At 41.7% G+C, this 16,832-nt stretch overlaps 1 protein-coding gene across 3 annotated transcripts in view; it reads right to left on the bottom strand.

Moving 5' to 3' along the window:
* LOC111260098 (uncharacterized) overlaps positions 1–16,832 on the bottom strand; it is a 157,598-nt gene that overhangs the window by 34,156 nt on the left and 106,610 nt on the right. For all 3 annotated transcript variants that reach the window (XM_022832589.2, XM_022832587.2, XM_022832588.2), the window contains exon 3: positions 1,515–1,636. In XM_022832589.2, coding sequence (XP_022688324.1) covers positions 1,515–1,636 — 122 coding nt within the window. The remainder of the gene's footprint in view (positions 1–1,514; positions 1,637–16,832) is intronic.

Genomic DNA, 16,832 nt, shown 5'->3' with positions numbered 1-16,832 from the left:
TTCTGATGTTCGCGACTTTAGAAAGCTTCTGTTAAAATTGTTTGTTTTATATAAGTTAGAAGTTGCTAATCGAAAGCTTCAGAATAATACTGCACGTGTGCAAAGCAAAGTGGGTTTGTCGATCATAATTTTTAGCTATCACCAAAAACTCTTGCACAGACGTTGTTCAAAGAGCCAATAGCTGTTCGGGAATCCAGGTCCATCTGCGCCATATAAATTTCTAGTCAAGTCTTCGAGAGAGCCCAAAAAACTAATTACTCTATATGAGTAGTTCTTTCTAACAGTGTTGTGTACGTGTGCATGCCAGAAGCGGACAAACTTTATACTATTTTTCATATAATCCTCTCTATTTGCCAGCTAGGCGCCCTGTGGGAATGACATGAATAGTACAATTTGCCCATCTGACAAGTGATCCAGTATGTGTATTTTCCCAAACTGACACCAATGCTTGAGCTGTTAAGCATAAGCAAATCCTCTTCAAACTTATGACATTACATCAGAACATTGGAGCTACCCAGCGGATCCGACAGAGTTCCGATTGCTATGCAGGTTAAAGCCTGCATGACAGGTCTGCTAGCCCTGGGTGCATACTGGGCACGGATCGAGAAACGGCCTGGGCGGGACAAACATTGGCTCAGCGGAGCGTCAGCTAAGAAGTTGTTCAATCTGCGAGAATGAAAATAAAGGCGACGTCAAGTTTGAGGTTGGGCACATGCTCCAGTGCGCTCACGAGCTTAGAAAGAACTGACGCGGCAGTAAGTGATAAGGGAGAGCTACATTATAGGGCAAAAGGCCAGACGGCAGCGACCCCAGCCAACTCGATGCTTTCTACGGCTATAAAAGTGGACATTTTTCTTTTTATGGTAACCTTACGTCCAAGTAATTTCCGCCACTCGACTAGATCTATAGCAGCGATATCGGCTCCTAGCCGGCTGTAGTCAACAATTAAAAGCAAAAAGCTGTCGCAATAAAAAATGGTCGAATCAACGTGTTACTCTGTCACAGCTAGTGAACCGGTAATCTCTGCAAAGGTCATACAAAATAAAGTATAATTTAGCTTCCAATTCCATTCGTGCTGCAACAAAAGAGAAGTTACTTTGCCAGAGCTAACAAACCGCTGCTTCCTTTCTTTTGTGTATGACAATTGTTACATATATGTACAACAAACGTTTCTTAGAAGAATTGCTATAAAAAAAATCGTTCTCCACAGTACGAGCTAGGGAATATACGCTATGCTTCCGGCTTTACCACTTACATACTACCGCCTGACATTTAGGGTAAAGGTGCAAATGGATTTTAGAAGTCCCTTGAATAAATTTTCTATTCAAAATTTGTCCTCTATATATTATTTACACGACATTTTCCCCCCTTTTGTACCAAGCTATATGTTACAGTCTATTTTTTTTAAACGATATACTGGTACGCGCCGCATAGCAGGTACTTGCAGACATATTGAAAATGCTTTTGACACGGCGCAGTCTGCGCCATCTTATTTATGTTAAAGATTTACTTACCAAAGTCAACACATCGGTAGGCCACATGAATAATACCCTCGCCTTTACAACGAGCTCGGGCCTCGGGATCTTTGACGTGATCACGTGTCCAGCTGAACAGGCATGCGTGTTGCCCCGAACACCTGGCATGATGAGAAATCACGAAGGAAACACGTTAACCTTTAAGTCTACGAAGGTAAAATCTGGGAAAACTTTTATTTGTTGTCTGTATAAGTTACTAACGGGTTAGGTTAGAAGATAGTTCCAACAGGTACTTTACCTAATTGGTTTGAGTTATACCTATACAAAGTATATCGCCGAGATTTATAGTGAATGATGATCTGAAGTCTGCACGCTGATGATTATAGGCATATTTTTGATGGATTCTATCATCAGTGAGATCAGTAAAAATGCTATCGTTTATAGAAAGCTCGCCCACTGAATCACGTCACTTCGATTGCTTCGGTTGCTTTTTGATGTTGAACTGTATAGTCAGATATCGTCTGGACATTCTCCAGGCGATAAGTCAAACTTCTACTCAAATTCTAACGTCTCGAACACTTTCTTCTTCTGCCATTGCTGATGTTCCGATATTTGTAGAGGTACAAAATTCAAGTTGCTACCCTAAGGGACATCCTTTTCTCGCTGTGAGTTCACACGGATTGGCAGTAAACCATTGGCACGAAATGGAAACACACGTCTAGATCCCGCAGACCGAACTACAGGAAATCAAAAAAATCACCGCTCGTGGACACTTCTACGGCGTTGTCTGTTCCGAGAGACGCATTATTTCGTCCGCACTCAGCTGCTTCGTCTAGTTAGAAATCTAAGGTCTGCTAGCGAAAAGAACGCATTTGTCTTAGGGTGAAAGCAGTAGGAGCCTTAGTATACGCAGGTACAGGTCGAACGCCACTGCTTAGGTCCACGGTAGTGTGCTTGTATGTGAATCTACATGGCTAGCTTAACTTGAGTTCGGGTGCATTGATGTGGAATAGATTTATGTGTGTGTGTTCAGCGTCGGTAGGTAATGCTACCAGCAGAAAAAACCCAGATGAGACCACGGCGAAGGAAAGCACACGAAGTGTGGCCAGCCGGATGGGCACGGGGACATACAGATAGCGAGAGAGGCCAACTATTGTCGCTCAATGCTACTGTTATTAGATCGCTAAACACATGCAGTACGCGTCCATTTAGTAACGAGTACTTTGACCGCTTTACTTAAAGAATTATGCGACAATTCCTAACGGATAAAATTCGATTGCATAAGGTCTGCATCAGGTAATGCAGACCATGACAAAGGTCGGCCGTAATTTTCAATGCCGAGGTCACAAAGTCAGCGAGTTAGGCGCAATTTTAATCTGTTTCTTTGAATTATGATGCTAGTTAGACGATTACTGTTTTTAGACCAGCATTAACTTAATTGATTGGAAGGATGATGTGCGTGGTCGGACGTATCATGTAACTGACCGAAACTTTTATACAACGGGATACCATGACAGTGGCAAAATGAGAATGACTAGACGTTGCACTCCATAGCGTTTCATATATATATTCCTTAAGCACAGATCTTTTGGGTCAGCTTTTGTTCAATTCGGGAACACTATTTCAAGACCAAGTTGGCGTACTTGTCCAGTCGAATCAACGGTTCAGAAGAAAAGAATCATGTATTATTTATGGTGCATTAAAATTGCTGCTTAATGGTAGGTTTGGCCGATATTTGTAGCCAAAGGGTTTACTGTGTCGCAGTATTGCTAACTAGGGTTAATTGATGGCCAGGGAACGCCCTCAGGATAGCGATCCTGCCGACTAATTTAACTGCCTAGCATCCATTGCAGCCTGAATTAAGAGAGTTAGTTTTGCCTTCGACCCTCGCTGGGTAAATCTCTGAGGTCACGACTATACATACGTACTTCATAACGTTTACCTATATGTGTAAGCACAAGTCGTCCTCTAACAATTAAAATATATCATCCACCTGTAGGTCTGCCAATGTACGACAGTAGATTGAAAGTTTTGTCTGTCGCGTTTGCTCACGCGCGTTTCGTGTTGTAAACCATCAGAGAAATGTGTTATCAGGGAAATACTGGCGTATGCGAATGTGATTTGTACGTAGGCCTTTGTTGTTATGACAGCTTAGGAAGAAACGTATTTGCATGCTAATCGTAGGGAGACGTTATGGCCTAGACTCGAACCCGGGCATAAACGGACTTCGATTCGTGCCGAGAGCCAGCCATCTGACGGAATTATGTCTAACGGCAATACCAGACGTAAAACTCAAACTATAAAAACCCTCAATTTAACAAAGCATTTAGCTGATACACATAAATATATATTTAAAACTGTATTGAAATCAATGTATAGACAAACAATGCGAAATTCAGCGCAACAAATAATCCGAATGCAAAATATATGTGCAATGTCTTTGTATGAATTCTTCATATCTTTTAGTTCAAGCTCAACGAGCCAATACTGAGGTGTACTGTTGCTTCTTTTATAATTTTTTCTGTTTTTAAATGACCTTTATCTGTCGCGTACCCCTAAGTACGTTCTTCTCATCTCTGTTACTTCTATCTGAGACCTATTTAATCATACTTCCTAAATTATTCGCGATCTAATAATCACCATATATATGCTCGTCGGTTTCTTTAGGGCAGCTTGGTCTCTCTGTGGCCGATCCACGAATAGCCCCTTGCACACCATTGGTTTCGGACACCATTAGCAGTAGGACCAGCGAAAAAGAAGGAAAATGAGATAGTAACGAAGATCACCCGCAGTACGCGAGCGCGTTCACAGCTAACTATTTATTGTGCAGTGGAGATCAGAAGACAAACATGCATAGCTTGGGCTGAGCGTGGGTCGCAACGTTCGCCAGACACCCCTAAGACTCCCTAGCCCTCTCTCCTTTCTGCAATTCCCATACCCGCACTCAAACTTCGAAATAGAAATATAGTCGATAATTTTCGCCATTCCACTCTATATATAATTTAGCAGGCGTTGCTTCGCCTTTCATACAGAATCCTACGAACTCCCCGTGTCTGTGCTCCCTCAACGATCTTCCATCAACGTCTCGAGCCACGCCACCGGTAAACGAACGCGTTACACACGAGTATGTATTGACTAGAGTGGAATGTAGAACTGTATACTGATTAGAAATAGACGATACAGGGTCATGGTGTCCGGATACAAAACGACCATGGGAAGGGGGTAGAGAATGTAGTAGCACTGGTGTACTGTAGTATACCTTCCCTCAAATGCCTCGTACAGACCGTGTGGTCATCGTGTCCGAGACCAGTCATTGTTAGAGGTACAAGAACACAGACAGCCGACTGGGGAATATGGAGGAGGAGGTGCAAGAATGGATGGTGAATCCTGAGGGGGTGATGTTGTATCGATGCGTTATAGTCGTAAAGAATCTATGAGTATTGCCGATGTAGAGGTAGCGAAGACAATGAAACTGACCTAGGTAAGGCTGTCTTTTGGCTCTAGAACGGTTCGGCATTTAGTGTTTAATGAACCCTTGAAAGCATCTACTAATGGAATTACACAGAGTGTCTGATGCTTTACTATGCTGAGGGTAATTTTCGAACAATAGTAAACGTTTCCCAAAAAATAACTGTTTGATAAACTGATCACCCAGATTTCTAGTTTCCCTAGTACGTGGCAGACGAACGGTTTACAAGATATGTTATGTGCTGCAATTACGCTTTCAACGATGTACTCCATCTGCAAAATATAGCATTTGACCACCAACTGTTAGCAGCTAAAGCCATGTTGGCCTTCAGCGAACACCCCTACCGGTATCAGCTGATACTGGACCCTGTCAAACATAATCTTGCGCCTTGAATCCTTACACAATACTCATTCCAGAGCCGGACCACGCTAGATATAGATTTAGGTATATTAGTAACTACCGGGGGTGGATTATAGTGCGTAGGTATTTACTTACTTAGGTTGATGTATGCCGGAACAACGGCCATGATAAGTCTAAAAACTCTTCAGTCAAGTAGAGAATGATACGAAGCGTGGACAATTTTGCTCACGAGTGACGATTATTTTTCCCGTGTCGCAGTCTTTTTTATTAGGGATAAGAACACTTAAGATCCATTGCGATCTATTGACGATATGGAATGATCGCATGATAATTACCTTGCTAATGTATGCATTTTGTTGATGTTGTACACAACAACCGAATAAGATGATAACCTGGATCATCTTGGAACTAAGCGCATTCGCCGACGCGCTAACAAGACCATCATCATCGACTCGGATAGATAAGAAAACGATGGTAGCCTACTTGCTCGGAAATCTCCTTTTCTAGAAAGAACAAACTCGCCTAGCCACGTGCACGCTTGGGAGCTCGTGTGTGTGTCTGGGCGTGCTTCTGCAAAATGGGGATCTGAGCCCGATTCGAAGAGCCTCGTAGACTCAATGAATGTATCAATCAATGCATCGAAAGGGGTTGCATCGACCGGTTTAATCTAAAGTACCTTATCATTCTTTTTGCGTCGGGTTTATTCCAACATCAAAACCGGAGCTGGGCCCGCGAACAAATAAAATGTTCCTGATTTTCTTCTGATTACGAGTCTACAGCGCAAATAGGCTAGTTCATTAAATGCTGTAGACTTGTTCTCTTGAGGGCATATTCGAAATCCAGGCAAAGTAACGAAGATCCCTTCGACAGCCAAACCACCAGGACTTAGGTTCCGCGGACCTATGCCGCCGCCTATCTTCCATATTGCACATATAGTGTGAAAGAATTATGGCATTTTCAGATTGTAGTAATAGCAGGTACGAAGGGATTTATTTGCACGACCTTTTCATCGTATGGGTATTGATAGTGGAGTTATCTGCTTAGTCATGTGTACTGAATACCTTGAAATGTATGGTATGCCTGGGCTCGTATCGACTGCGCTTTTTTGAATTTCGTACCGCTAGTATGGGCGCAAAAACTCAGTTTCAACGTTCGTTAGCTTAAGTTAGATAGAACGACAAATTTTTTCCCTCTCTGCGGATCTCAACCCTTCTATAACTTAAAATATGGATCTTGCCAGTTCATCGTTGGCCTTTACAAATCACCTTACCGCGTTGTACTTCTCCATTATGTACGTTACTAGAGAAACAGGGAGACTAAACAAACAATATGGAACTTATTCGTATACTCAAACGATTGTCTGCCATAGAACCTGATAAACACGTCTAAGAAGAGGGGCTGATTATGCACGTTACGCCATCGTGTCAATATTCCTGTTGCCTAGGCGAAAACTATACTTCGCAGTTTTACTCTAACATAAGTAATATTGATGTTGCTACCAGACAGAATTGGGACGTAGGTTTGTCTAGATAATATAATCTATGAGAGAGATAAAACTTACTGAATCCGGATGTGATGCACTCAGTATATGTAGAAGTGTGTGTGTGTGTGTGTTCGAAAGAGTTTTCACTAATAGAACCTTTGTTTAGCGTTTTCTTAATTATACTATGCGCTTCCCCTTCTTCGCGTCCGTTAGTCCTTTGACTCTGCTAAAAAACGAAACTGAACGCAAATAGACGATACTGTTCAAGTGGTCTCCTTTCATATATACCTGAGATGTCGTTGTCAGCATATAGAATTTGCATAAGGATAGAATGTTTCGTCGGCGGCCAAAGTAGAATCGTCTAGCAGGCCAAGGCCATCACTCGTTCGAGCTGGTCGGTGTTTCGCGCAGACTTAAATGGCATTTCAACGTACCTCAATATTAAACATGGACGTATGCCACGATGCAGATTACTCGGTAGTAAATATTTATGAAAAATTACAGAACGATTCTTCCCACAGACAGCACTAGTCTATGTAGGAGCCTAAATGTATACATATGTTATATGCTGTTCAACTGAAATGAAACGAAAGAGAGGGTTAGAAAAGGCTAGTGAATAGACAAATCGAACAGGGCACCCATCTTTCCAACTGCCAACGCAAGTCTTCTCATACAGTTTAATTCGATCAAATAGGGATATACTAATGTGCATACGACAGGCTAAAACAACAGGTATACTGCCATTTATATTCATTCGGTCCGTGAGTGAGCATGAATGCAGATTTCTTTTCAAATCCACAAGAGGAACAGCGGTGCCAACAAGCAATAGGTGTTGAAAAAATTAGCAGTAAAAGTCTTGCTAGGCTGTAAAAAAAAATTGATTTTTTTAGGTTTTTCTCTTGCTACCTTTGTTTCTGTGTTTCGTAAATTGAAATTTTCCTTTTGGAGGAAAAAAAAAGCATAGACGAGGGGAAGCGGATAGGATTAAATACCCTAGAGACATTGATATTTTCTATTAAAGTGGTATGAAACCGCCAGGCAGACGAACCCAGCATGTGACGTAAAAAAGCTCAGCATGAAAGAAGTCGCGGACCCCACGCGCTATTGTTGAGACCTTCGACTATGCAAAGGCCGCCAGCCGCCACATTATTTTTACAGGATGAAAAAGTCCTCAATTTCAATCGTGTAATATGCAGTCACCGTACTATTGTATACGGTTCGCAGTTTTGCTCTCACATAAATTATTACGGAAAACCGCTTTAGGTCATAAAATGTGGGAAAAGACACAAAGTTCATTGTCGTAGAGTACTGGTGAAGAACTTTGTCATATCTCGCATATCTTCAGATCTTTAGGTCAAAATTGAATCAGATAGAGCCTGGGTCAATTTAACAGGCGTCATGCTCTTTACTTGAGCATAGGTTTCGCGCACGTTTCGGATCAAATATGTTAGGTGTGCCGCAGCAAAAGACAGACGTGTCATTCGTAAACCCTCCTCAGACTCATCACGTAAAATTTCTCTAGTACGCGTTTGACAAAATCCCCTTAAGTGTCTCCAGTGAGGGATCATTATGTTTGGGCGAATCAGATTCTCAGCAAAATATTGCCTGAAATATGAAGAGCTTTGATTTTCAAATGAAGTCGACGACTTCAGGAGAATCTCTTCGTTTATGGGTTTCAAATCGTGTTCCATACATCGTTTTGCCCTTTTTAATTGTATTCTTTTTTTGCTTTGTTGTACTACGTAGACTTGATCTATATATAGCTTGGCTATTTCCACAAAATCTCAATAAATTAATTAACTTACGTGTAGCGTATATCTGTGTAAAAAACTGCGAAGCGTTGTCGGGCTGTGGGTACATCTTTGCGCGGCCAGGTGACCTTGTAAACTTTCGTCTGTCTGTTCTCTTTATCTCATCAGACCTGTATCCTGAATGAGTTTAGCTAGCTTTTCTTATACACCTAGCGAGTGCCTCTCTCACACAAACATGAGCTCTGCGACTCGTTCCTCGTTCAAACTTCGTTTGCAACTCCGCAAGCGTTCGTAATAATAGGCGATTTGCTTGGAAATGAACTCGTACTTGCTTCCAACAGAACATTACCGCACGGCCTAATAAGGCCGTGTCGTAATGTTCTGCTGCTCAGCAATTCGGGTTCAAAAGACAAATTAACCGCAACGAATACGTCAGATAAAGAAGGCCGTTAGGATGTACTGCTTCAACGGGCAGCAAAACGGTACTCTTGAAGATGGTGAAGCAATGCAGCAGTTCAACCTTCAGAATCCAACCTCAGGTTTTTTCTGGCACGACTGCCCTAAGTAGATTTCTCCTATTTTAAAGGTTTTCTTAAAGTGGGTTGGCAACAGGGACTCGGTAGAGTAGCCTACGTTTTGGCGCACCGTTCCCTTCCACGCTGTTCGTGCTTGGTCGACCAACCGCTCGTAACTCATCTTACCTGTATCGTAATAAACTCCTCTTCTATACCCCGCATCAGTGCGAGCCGCACCCGTGTGAAGCCCGGCCTCCCGTTTGTATTACCTATTATCCTGATGCGCGTGCAGGTGAGGTTCCACGCTTCATCTGAGAAGTGGACTAGAGTCGGTGCGCCGAGTTGGCAAGCCCTGCGCCGCTGGCTTGCGATCAGCTGGCAGCGTCGCGGGGGAGCCTTGAAGAAGTTGTAGCATGCACGCACGGTGCAAGGCCGGTTAGGGTGTGGCAAGGACAACAGAAGCTGGCTGTTTGCCCTCCATGCTTGAGGCGGCCTTTTTGTTTCCGATGATAGCTACTAGACACTAGCGTACTTTACCAAGAAGATAGAATTACGAAAACCACCCGCATGTTTTCCCCATTTGGGCAAAATTATCTGCAGCAGTCAAACTATGGCCTCGATTTTTGCTGCCTGAGACCGTGCCTTAGACACTATGGAACCGAAAGCACACATGGCTCGGCAATATATCGTCATCACTGGTATCACCCAGTCATATATGATAGCCTTATATAGGTATGAAAGCTGGACCTCGTGATAGAACACATTTGAGGAACCAAGAGCTATGTCTCCTTAAAATTCAGACCTGTGATTAACAAGATTCTACAGCTGCCTATTCGCTACCAGTGATATAATAGTGACTGGCCTGATTATGCTGGAAGTATTGAGAGCGGCGATAAGTACAAATCATTTAAATATGAAAGAGACGCACCAGAGTAAGACGTGACTCGAAAAAAATCGTGCAAAAGAAAGGCGTTCAGGGAACCTTTCACAGAAGTCAGTTCTTGAATTTAGATGATTAAGAATTTTTTGTTTCATGTATGACCTTCAGTATTTTCACACAATTTTGCTACGCTAATTATTATTCGCTGCATCGGCTGAGTAGGTTCTAAGCTTTGCGGCCGATGACGGGTGATTTAAGGTTCATTGTCGACGTCCATATACCCGCTGTCTTTGCCTTTAAAAAATGAGACCAGGATTCCTTCGAATGAGTCTATAAACGCTATATTATTCGACTGGGGACTAATCTATGCTCCAGGCAAAAGCATCTGAAGGCCTTCTCCATCGTCTGCCGGCGATATAGGTATCGCTTATAACTCCTTGATTTCGACACTAATATATGACCTCAGTGACGTTATAATCTTAGGTAACGTCAATACCGCTTATAATATGATATTCTTTTTCTATAAGTGACATTAAAATATTATACCTGTCAAAAAAATAGTTTCCAAAGTAATAATCAAGTTATACACGATGTCGACATGAGCCTTCGTTTAATGTAGCATTCATATTACCGATTTCTACACGTAAGCGAACAAATCAAGTTTTAAAATGCAGTAACAGATGGACGCTGCGTAGTACTTCTTGCTGTTTCGAATGATAGTGAGCGTCTCGTTTTTCCTTGCTCCTTTCCTTTTGCGAACCGCTTTCCTTCGTTGATCTAATATAGAGTACATATTCATACATCTGAACTTGTTCCCATAATCGTCATCCGTGTTAACTATAACAAGCCTGTCCAGCTTGTTCCGACGCGTTCCAGCACTCTACGAGGACAACCTTTTTACCTTTCGCTTATGACCTGACCTATTCTTTGCCCTTGAGCTTGGGATTAAAGTTTTTACCCGTAAGTATTGGTACAGAACTAACGAACGACACAGACCTCGAAACTTCAATTCGGGTCTCAGTGATAAAAAGGGCGGAGCTTTTCACCTTAGCTGGTATCGTCGATTAAACGAATAGGAAAGAACGACGATGATCTCACGATGCTGTCGTCGCGAAAGAAAACGCCGAATGATTAAAAACAAAACTTCATTTTTCTGACACCGGCCGGGCCGTGGATTCGAAAGCGTCAGCACATCTAAGGATGAGTTGTTAATACTTATATCGAAGTTCCGTAAGAAGTCGATCTTGATAGGTTAATGCTGTTACGCGTCGCTTCATTAATGACACAAGTACTATTGGACAATCAAGATAAAAAATGTTTCTGCTACGTAACCTTTATTATCTATGCTTTATAAGGTGCTTTATAAGGTATTTATTAATACTTTTAGTTAATGTTTAGTATGTGTTATTGAATCGACAGACAGATGTTACCACTAGCCCTCATCCGAAACTGTGGTCGCCTTGATAGGCAGTCAGTGGGGTAATGCCCTGTTATTCGTACCCTCCACTACTCTGTTACTATTACTACTCTATCACGTTTTTCAATGATTCGTAGAGCATTAAAATAAAAATATGTAAATGTAACACTCGGTAGTGTCATAGGTCGATTCAAAGTTTGTTCCTATGTCTACAACGGTTGTACAATCAAATATGTACAAACCAGTTTGTCACTACACCGCAGGAGACCATTCCATATTTGCGCCCTACTCTGATCAAACGATCCAGGACAAACCGGGAACCAATCGATCAAAACAGTCAAAAAACGAAGAGTGCACGCCTGTTTTGTTCTTCTTCTCTCATCACTTGGTCCTTCGTCGTTCTCTTGCCTATTGCTACCCGAATGATTTGAAAAGAAAGCAGACGCGATATATCGAGGTAACGTTGCTAAATTAAGATTCACCTGCAGACCTAAAGTTTGCAGAGTGGAAATTCATCCTCAAATTCACGCAGAGGCCTTAGACTTTAGGTCTAAGGCCTCTGCGTCTAAGAAAACCTGTCGTCAGATCTTCTCACAGGCCATCTCCTCTGCCACGGCGTCATTCTATCTTTAGTGTGTGGGACTAAAAGAATTTGGGAACGGGCAAACTGTTGGGCCCAGGAGAGCGTCGAGCAGAGTAAGTACGGCGAATGATCTGAACGAATGAAAACGAATCAGTTCAACAAAAGAAACGAGCAACGAGAGGCGATGAAACTGGGGGAAAAGGCGATTTGCATTGCCTGTTGAGATGGGGCAGGATAATTACAAGAAAAGTGGCAAAAATAAACTCTTGCTGCGATGACCAGCAAGAAGACCGGTGCTGAGGCAATGAAGCTCAAAACTATACGCAAGCCACTAGCCAGGGGACTGATGATGCAGCGCGTCGCGTTGGATAACTAAAGGTAGAGAGCTTTGGTCTTAGAGAAGGAATAGGCGAGTTTGGCATTTATGGACTTTGTCTGCTTGTGTCCTGTCTCGTAGTTGGTAACTGCCAAGCAACATGCCGTTTTCCTTGAGATTGGTTGGCCACATTGCTGAGAAATTCTAGCAGGGCATTGAAGAGTTCTAACTACTCTCTTGAGGCCCTGCCATGTGATTCGGCAAAGTGCATGCCGTCTATCTTAGAATAGCTAGAACCTAATGCACATCTACTTCTAGTAGACCTAGGAGCATTACAACGGCCGGCAGTAGTAGCGAATGAAGTCGAACCTAACATGGTCTGGTATCGATACAAGTTTCAGAAATAAGGACTTCTATACTGTAGAAAAAAACACACTTTCCATAGAATATCTTCATAAAGGAATGACACTACTTGCCACTTCCGTACAAAAATGATTAGAGCTATAGTGTATTTATAAGGTCAATGATGGCAGGCGCTTGAAAATGCCTGAACACCCTTAAGCATCCATTTTGAATTCTTATTTGCGCCTAATAACGAGCCGCCGCGGTGCTGGCTCAAACCGTGTCGTTAGTACAAACCGCAAAGCGTACATGTGATTAATTCTAATATTTAGATTTTTCGGACTTTTGTACGTTGTGAGAACACTTACTTCTTCGTATTTACGTGTTTGTTTAGTCGGGTAGACCGCGACATTGAACGCATATACTTTCAACAGACTTATCGCCACTAGGTGTGTTGCTCTGCTGTACACCATACAACTGTAGTTCCACCCAGAGTCCATCAATAAGCCGGGCTCCTTTAGTGTGCAAATGCCCGTTCAAGCTTATTGCTTTTCGGTGTCAAACGCAGACAGGCCGTTCACATATCATGATCCACCCGCACCTCATACAGATAGCAAACATAGCAAGAACAATGTCAACAACAAAAAAGACACTACATAATAGACGAATGGTTTCAAATGTTGTCATAGACAGACACAACCAAGAATCAAGGACGCATTTATATACAGGCCCACCACTATTGACATGCAAGCCCAAAGTAATCAACGACAGGAAAAATTACTTTTCACTTTAATTCGCTTAATATTCTCTGCACGCATAATGGTCGAAAAAAGGGAATGAACGTGCGGAAGGCAAGAACATAGGACCAGAAAAGTTGGAGATTTAAGCTACGCGAAGCAAATACCAGAGACGGAACGAGGCCGCCTGAGGAAAGTTAGAACACGAGGCAACATTGACACATTACTGAGCTAAGTTGTCTGCCCCATGTCGGCCCCTATCCTTTTCTCGGGTTTCTTTTGTGTTAGCTCAAGCAATGAGTGTAGCCATTTTGGAACGTCTTTTGGCAAAACTGGCCCACTGAGCCTACGGTATGCAACCGCCACTGCAATTGTAATGTTGAAGCAGTATTATCATTCATCCAGTGATGTACGTAGCAGATGCACGTACATATACACGCGTTCATACATGGGGGTCGTTCGAAATGTTAACGCGCGCTGCACTTCGATGGGTCTAAGCATCAAACTCATCAGGGAAACACCGTCCGTTTCTGAGAAGATAGAACTAGTAGGACAAAATTCTGACATGATTAACTGCTAAATAGGTAAATAGCTCCTTAAGCATCCTCGTTATTGATAAAGGCCGAGAGCCTACTGTATATACTTGTGCGAGCGATCAGTTGCAGAGAGTTAGGAAGCCAGTTCAATTGTCTACGTTAGGTGCATGCGTATACTACACCTGCTAGATGCAGCGTCTGCTTTGCCAAATGCGTATTTGATGCCATAGGAACATCGGAAGCATATCTTCCCTTCGAGGGCTTCCTTTCCGTGACATAGTGAAAGCAAATTTATTTATCACAGACATTTCTGTCTTCGGGCAGAGAAAGCATCCAACTTAGCAGGGGTTCGTATTTATAAACGCGAAGTAACTGCAGCGCTTGAATATCAGCACGGTTATTTACGATTTGGCACCTTTAATTACAAATCAGATCTATATCCTATCAGCAATCCTCAACACATAGGGTTAGGGCTGGGGATAAAAAATTACATGAGAGTATCACCAACCAATTTAGCACTACCACTTATCAACGCGGCCTACGGGAGACGATTTCATTGCAAAGTCGTTTGATTTGAGGGTACACCGACCTCCAACTGGAGAACCTTTAAATAGACACATACAAAGGCCTCTGGACTACGTGTGCCAAGAACTACGTGTGTCTTACAAAAAGACAACCGTTACCGTGCTAACGAAAACAAATTGTTATTTTTAATATTTATATGCGACATGTTTATCTTAAAGGATATCTCAAATTGTGAAAAATGATTACAATGAGGTAGCTCACGTTAATTGTGCCTGTTCAGCAACAAAGGGAGATTACACAAAAAAAAAATGTAAAGATCCGATACAATGTTTAATTAGATGCGCAAATGTGGGAAGTTTGTACAGGTTCTTTGTCTTCGTCAGCGGTAAACCGATAAATAACAGCAAAGAAGATAGTGGAAAGCGAGTCAACAAAGGCACTACTTCCGTTTAAGCTTGATTTTACCTAGGGAAATAAATGGTTGGCATAACAGCAAGGCATTAGCTCTTGCGACAGATTACGGGTCCTGGGGTTTGGAAAAAGTCCAAAATACTCTTACGTTTACTTCGAAGCTATTTTCGAGTCACGGTGAAGCCACAAAACTTTTCGCTGAGATCGACATGTTAGTGTGCTTAAGTTCTCCTACCAGTAGTAATGTGGCTAAGTCACATGATTTTAATCAGGCGATGGGAACCTTAATTGTGTGATCAGAAAAGGATCTGTCATTTTCACTTCAAGTTGGGCATATACGTTAACTTATCGTAAAAATATTGACCGTTTGCCTAGCTAGATCGTTTTAAAGTCATATATTTCAGGTAAAATGAGTCACGGTGTTGGGGCCATTTAAAGGCTGAGCTTTGGCAGTAGCAGATGTGCTATATTAATTATACTGTTGATTTATGAATGAAATTGTTTTGATGTCTTTAGTTAGACTTAACATAGAAGCATTTGAAGATATATTGAAATTTTTGCAAAAATCTAGGATAGATTAAAATTGGTTTATTGTCAGGATGAATTTTCAAAAAAAAAAAAGCCCTAAATACGATTAAATCGGCCCTGTTCTGGAGGCAGATACTACGCGCAGTGGTCGAGTGATCATAGAAAAAATTCATTACACATTAATGCGAGAGTTGAGCAAAAGTGACGCGTGAGTAGCCCTGATATCGTTTATGAAAACGTTTATTAACAAATAATTCCAAGCTATTTGAAGAAAGGTGATCACAAGAATTGACGTTAAAATATTTCCAGCTATGAAACCTTACAGAAGCGTATCGAAATCGAACCACGCCTAAACAAGTTAATTATAAGTTAGAAAAAGTGGATCACGTACGATAAATGTAAAGGAATGCTTGACAAAATCTGGATGAACGAACGAACGAACGAACGAACGAACGAAAGTGATGCTATACGTTTGATGGGGTTGGAAGAACTTGGCAGAACGATTAATTCGGGCTTCTACTGCCAATGACTGGCCCAGATTACAACGACCCATTGAAAAAATAGACCGGCATTAATGAACAGAAAAGACGTCATAGTGCATCATGAAAATGCCGGAAAAAATTGAGAGAGCTTGAATAAGACATCTCGATACAGTTGTCACCATCAGAGAACATCTGGTCTGTTTCTTTCTCTGCAGAACTCCCTCAGTGATGCTCATTCGCCTTCAATAAGTACAAGGGTGCAAAAATTACATATCACAATTTTTCGTCCAAAAAACCACAAAAGTTCGATAGTGAGAAAGCTATCGGAGTTAGTTATCGGGAAAATGGTCAAAGGGTACTGATCAAAACGACACGTGTTACCTTAACAATATTATTTCAAAATATAAAAAATGTTTTCTCAATTGTGACCTAAAAACGGCTAGCACTGTCTGTATGTAGGGATCTGTATGTATACATGTTACTCATAATATAGCTATAGCGTATTAGAAATTAATCACGACTGGTCTTATCAGAAGCTATTGGAAAGAACAACAATCGTCTATATGACAAGAAGCTAAATTGTAGGCTTGAAATCGATATTAAATGGAAGAAACCGTTTGAAAATAGCTTTATTGCTCGTGATCCAATATTTGGTTGCTAGCAATATGGCTCCGTAAATATGGACAGTAGATACAAGCAATTACGATACACCCGTTTGAGTTTATACTCTTTTAAGCTCTGCTTTTAGGCCACACCTAAACGAAAATAGACGTTCAGATGGGAAATTTTCGCTTGTGTTAACATGATCCGTGAAGGACGAACCTGCTTAGTGAACGTAACTACCGTTCCTTTTTTATCTTGTTTCAGGTCGATATCTAAATTGCCCTTAAGTTAGTTTTAAAGATTTTTTCCCCAAAATAGCAAATAAAAAAGGATAAACAATAAAAAGCACAATAAAAAAAGCATACTTGTATACCTAGACTTGTCGCAGTATCATATCCTCAGCATGCCCATCACAAAGA

Source organism: Varroa jacobsoni, unplaced genomic scaffold, assembly GCF_002532875.2.
Source record: "Varroa jacobsoni isolate VJ856 unplaced genomic scaffold, vjacob_1.0 scaffold_399, whole genome shotgun sequence".
NCBI classification, from domain to species: domain Eukaryota; kingdom Metazoa; phylum Arthropoda; class Arachnida; order Mesostigmata; family Varroidae; genus Varroa; species Varroa jacobsoni.
This window is presented reverse-complemented; position numbering and strand designations above follow the sequence as displayed.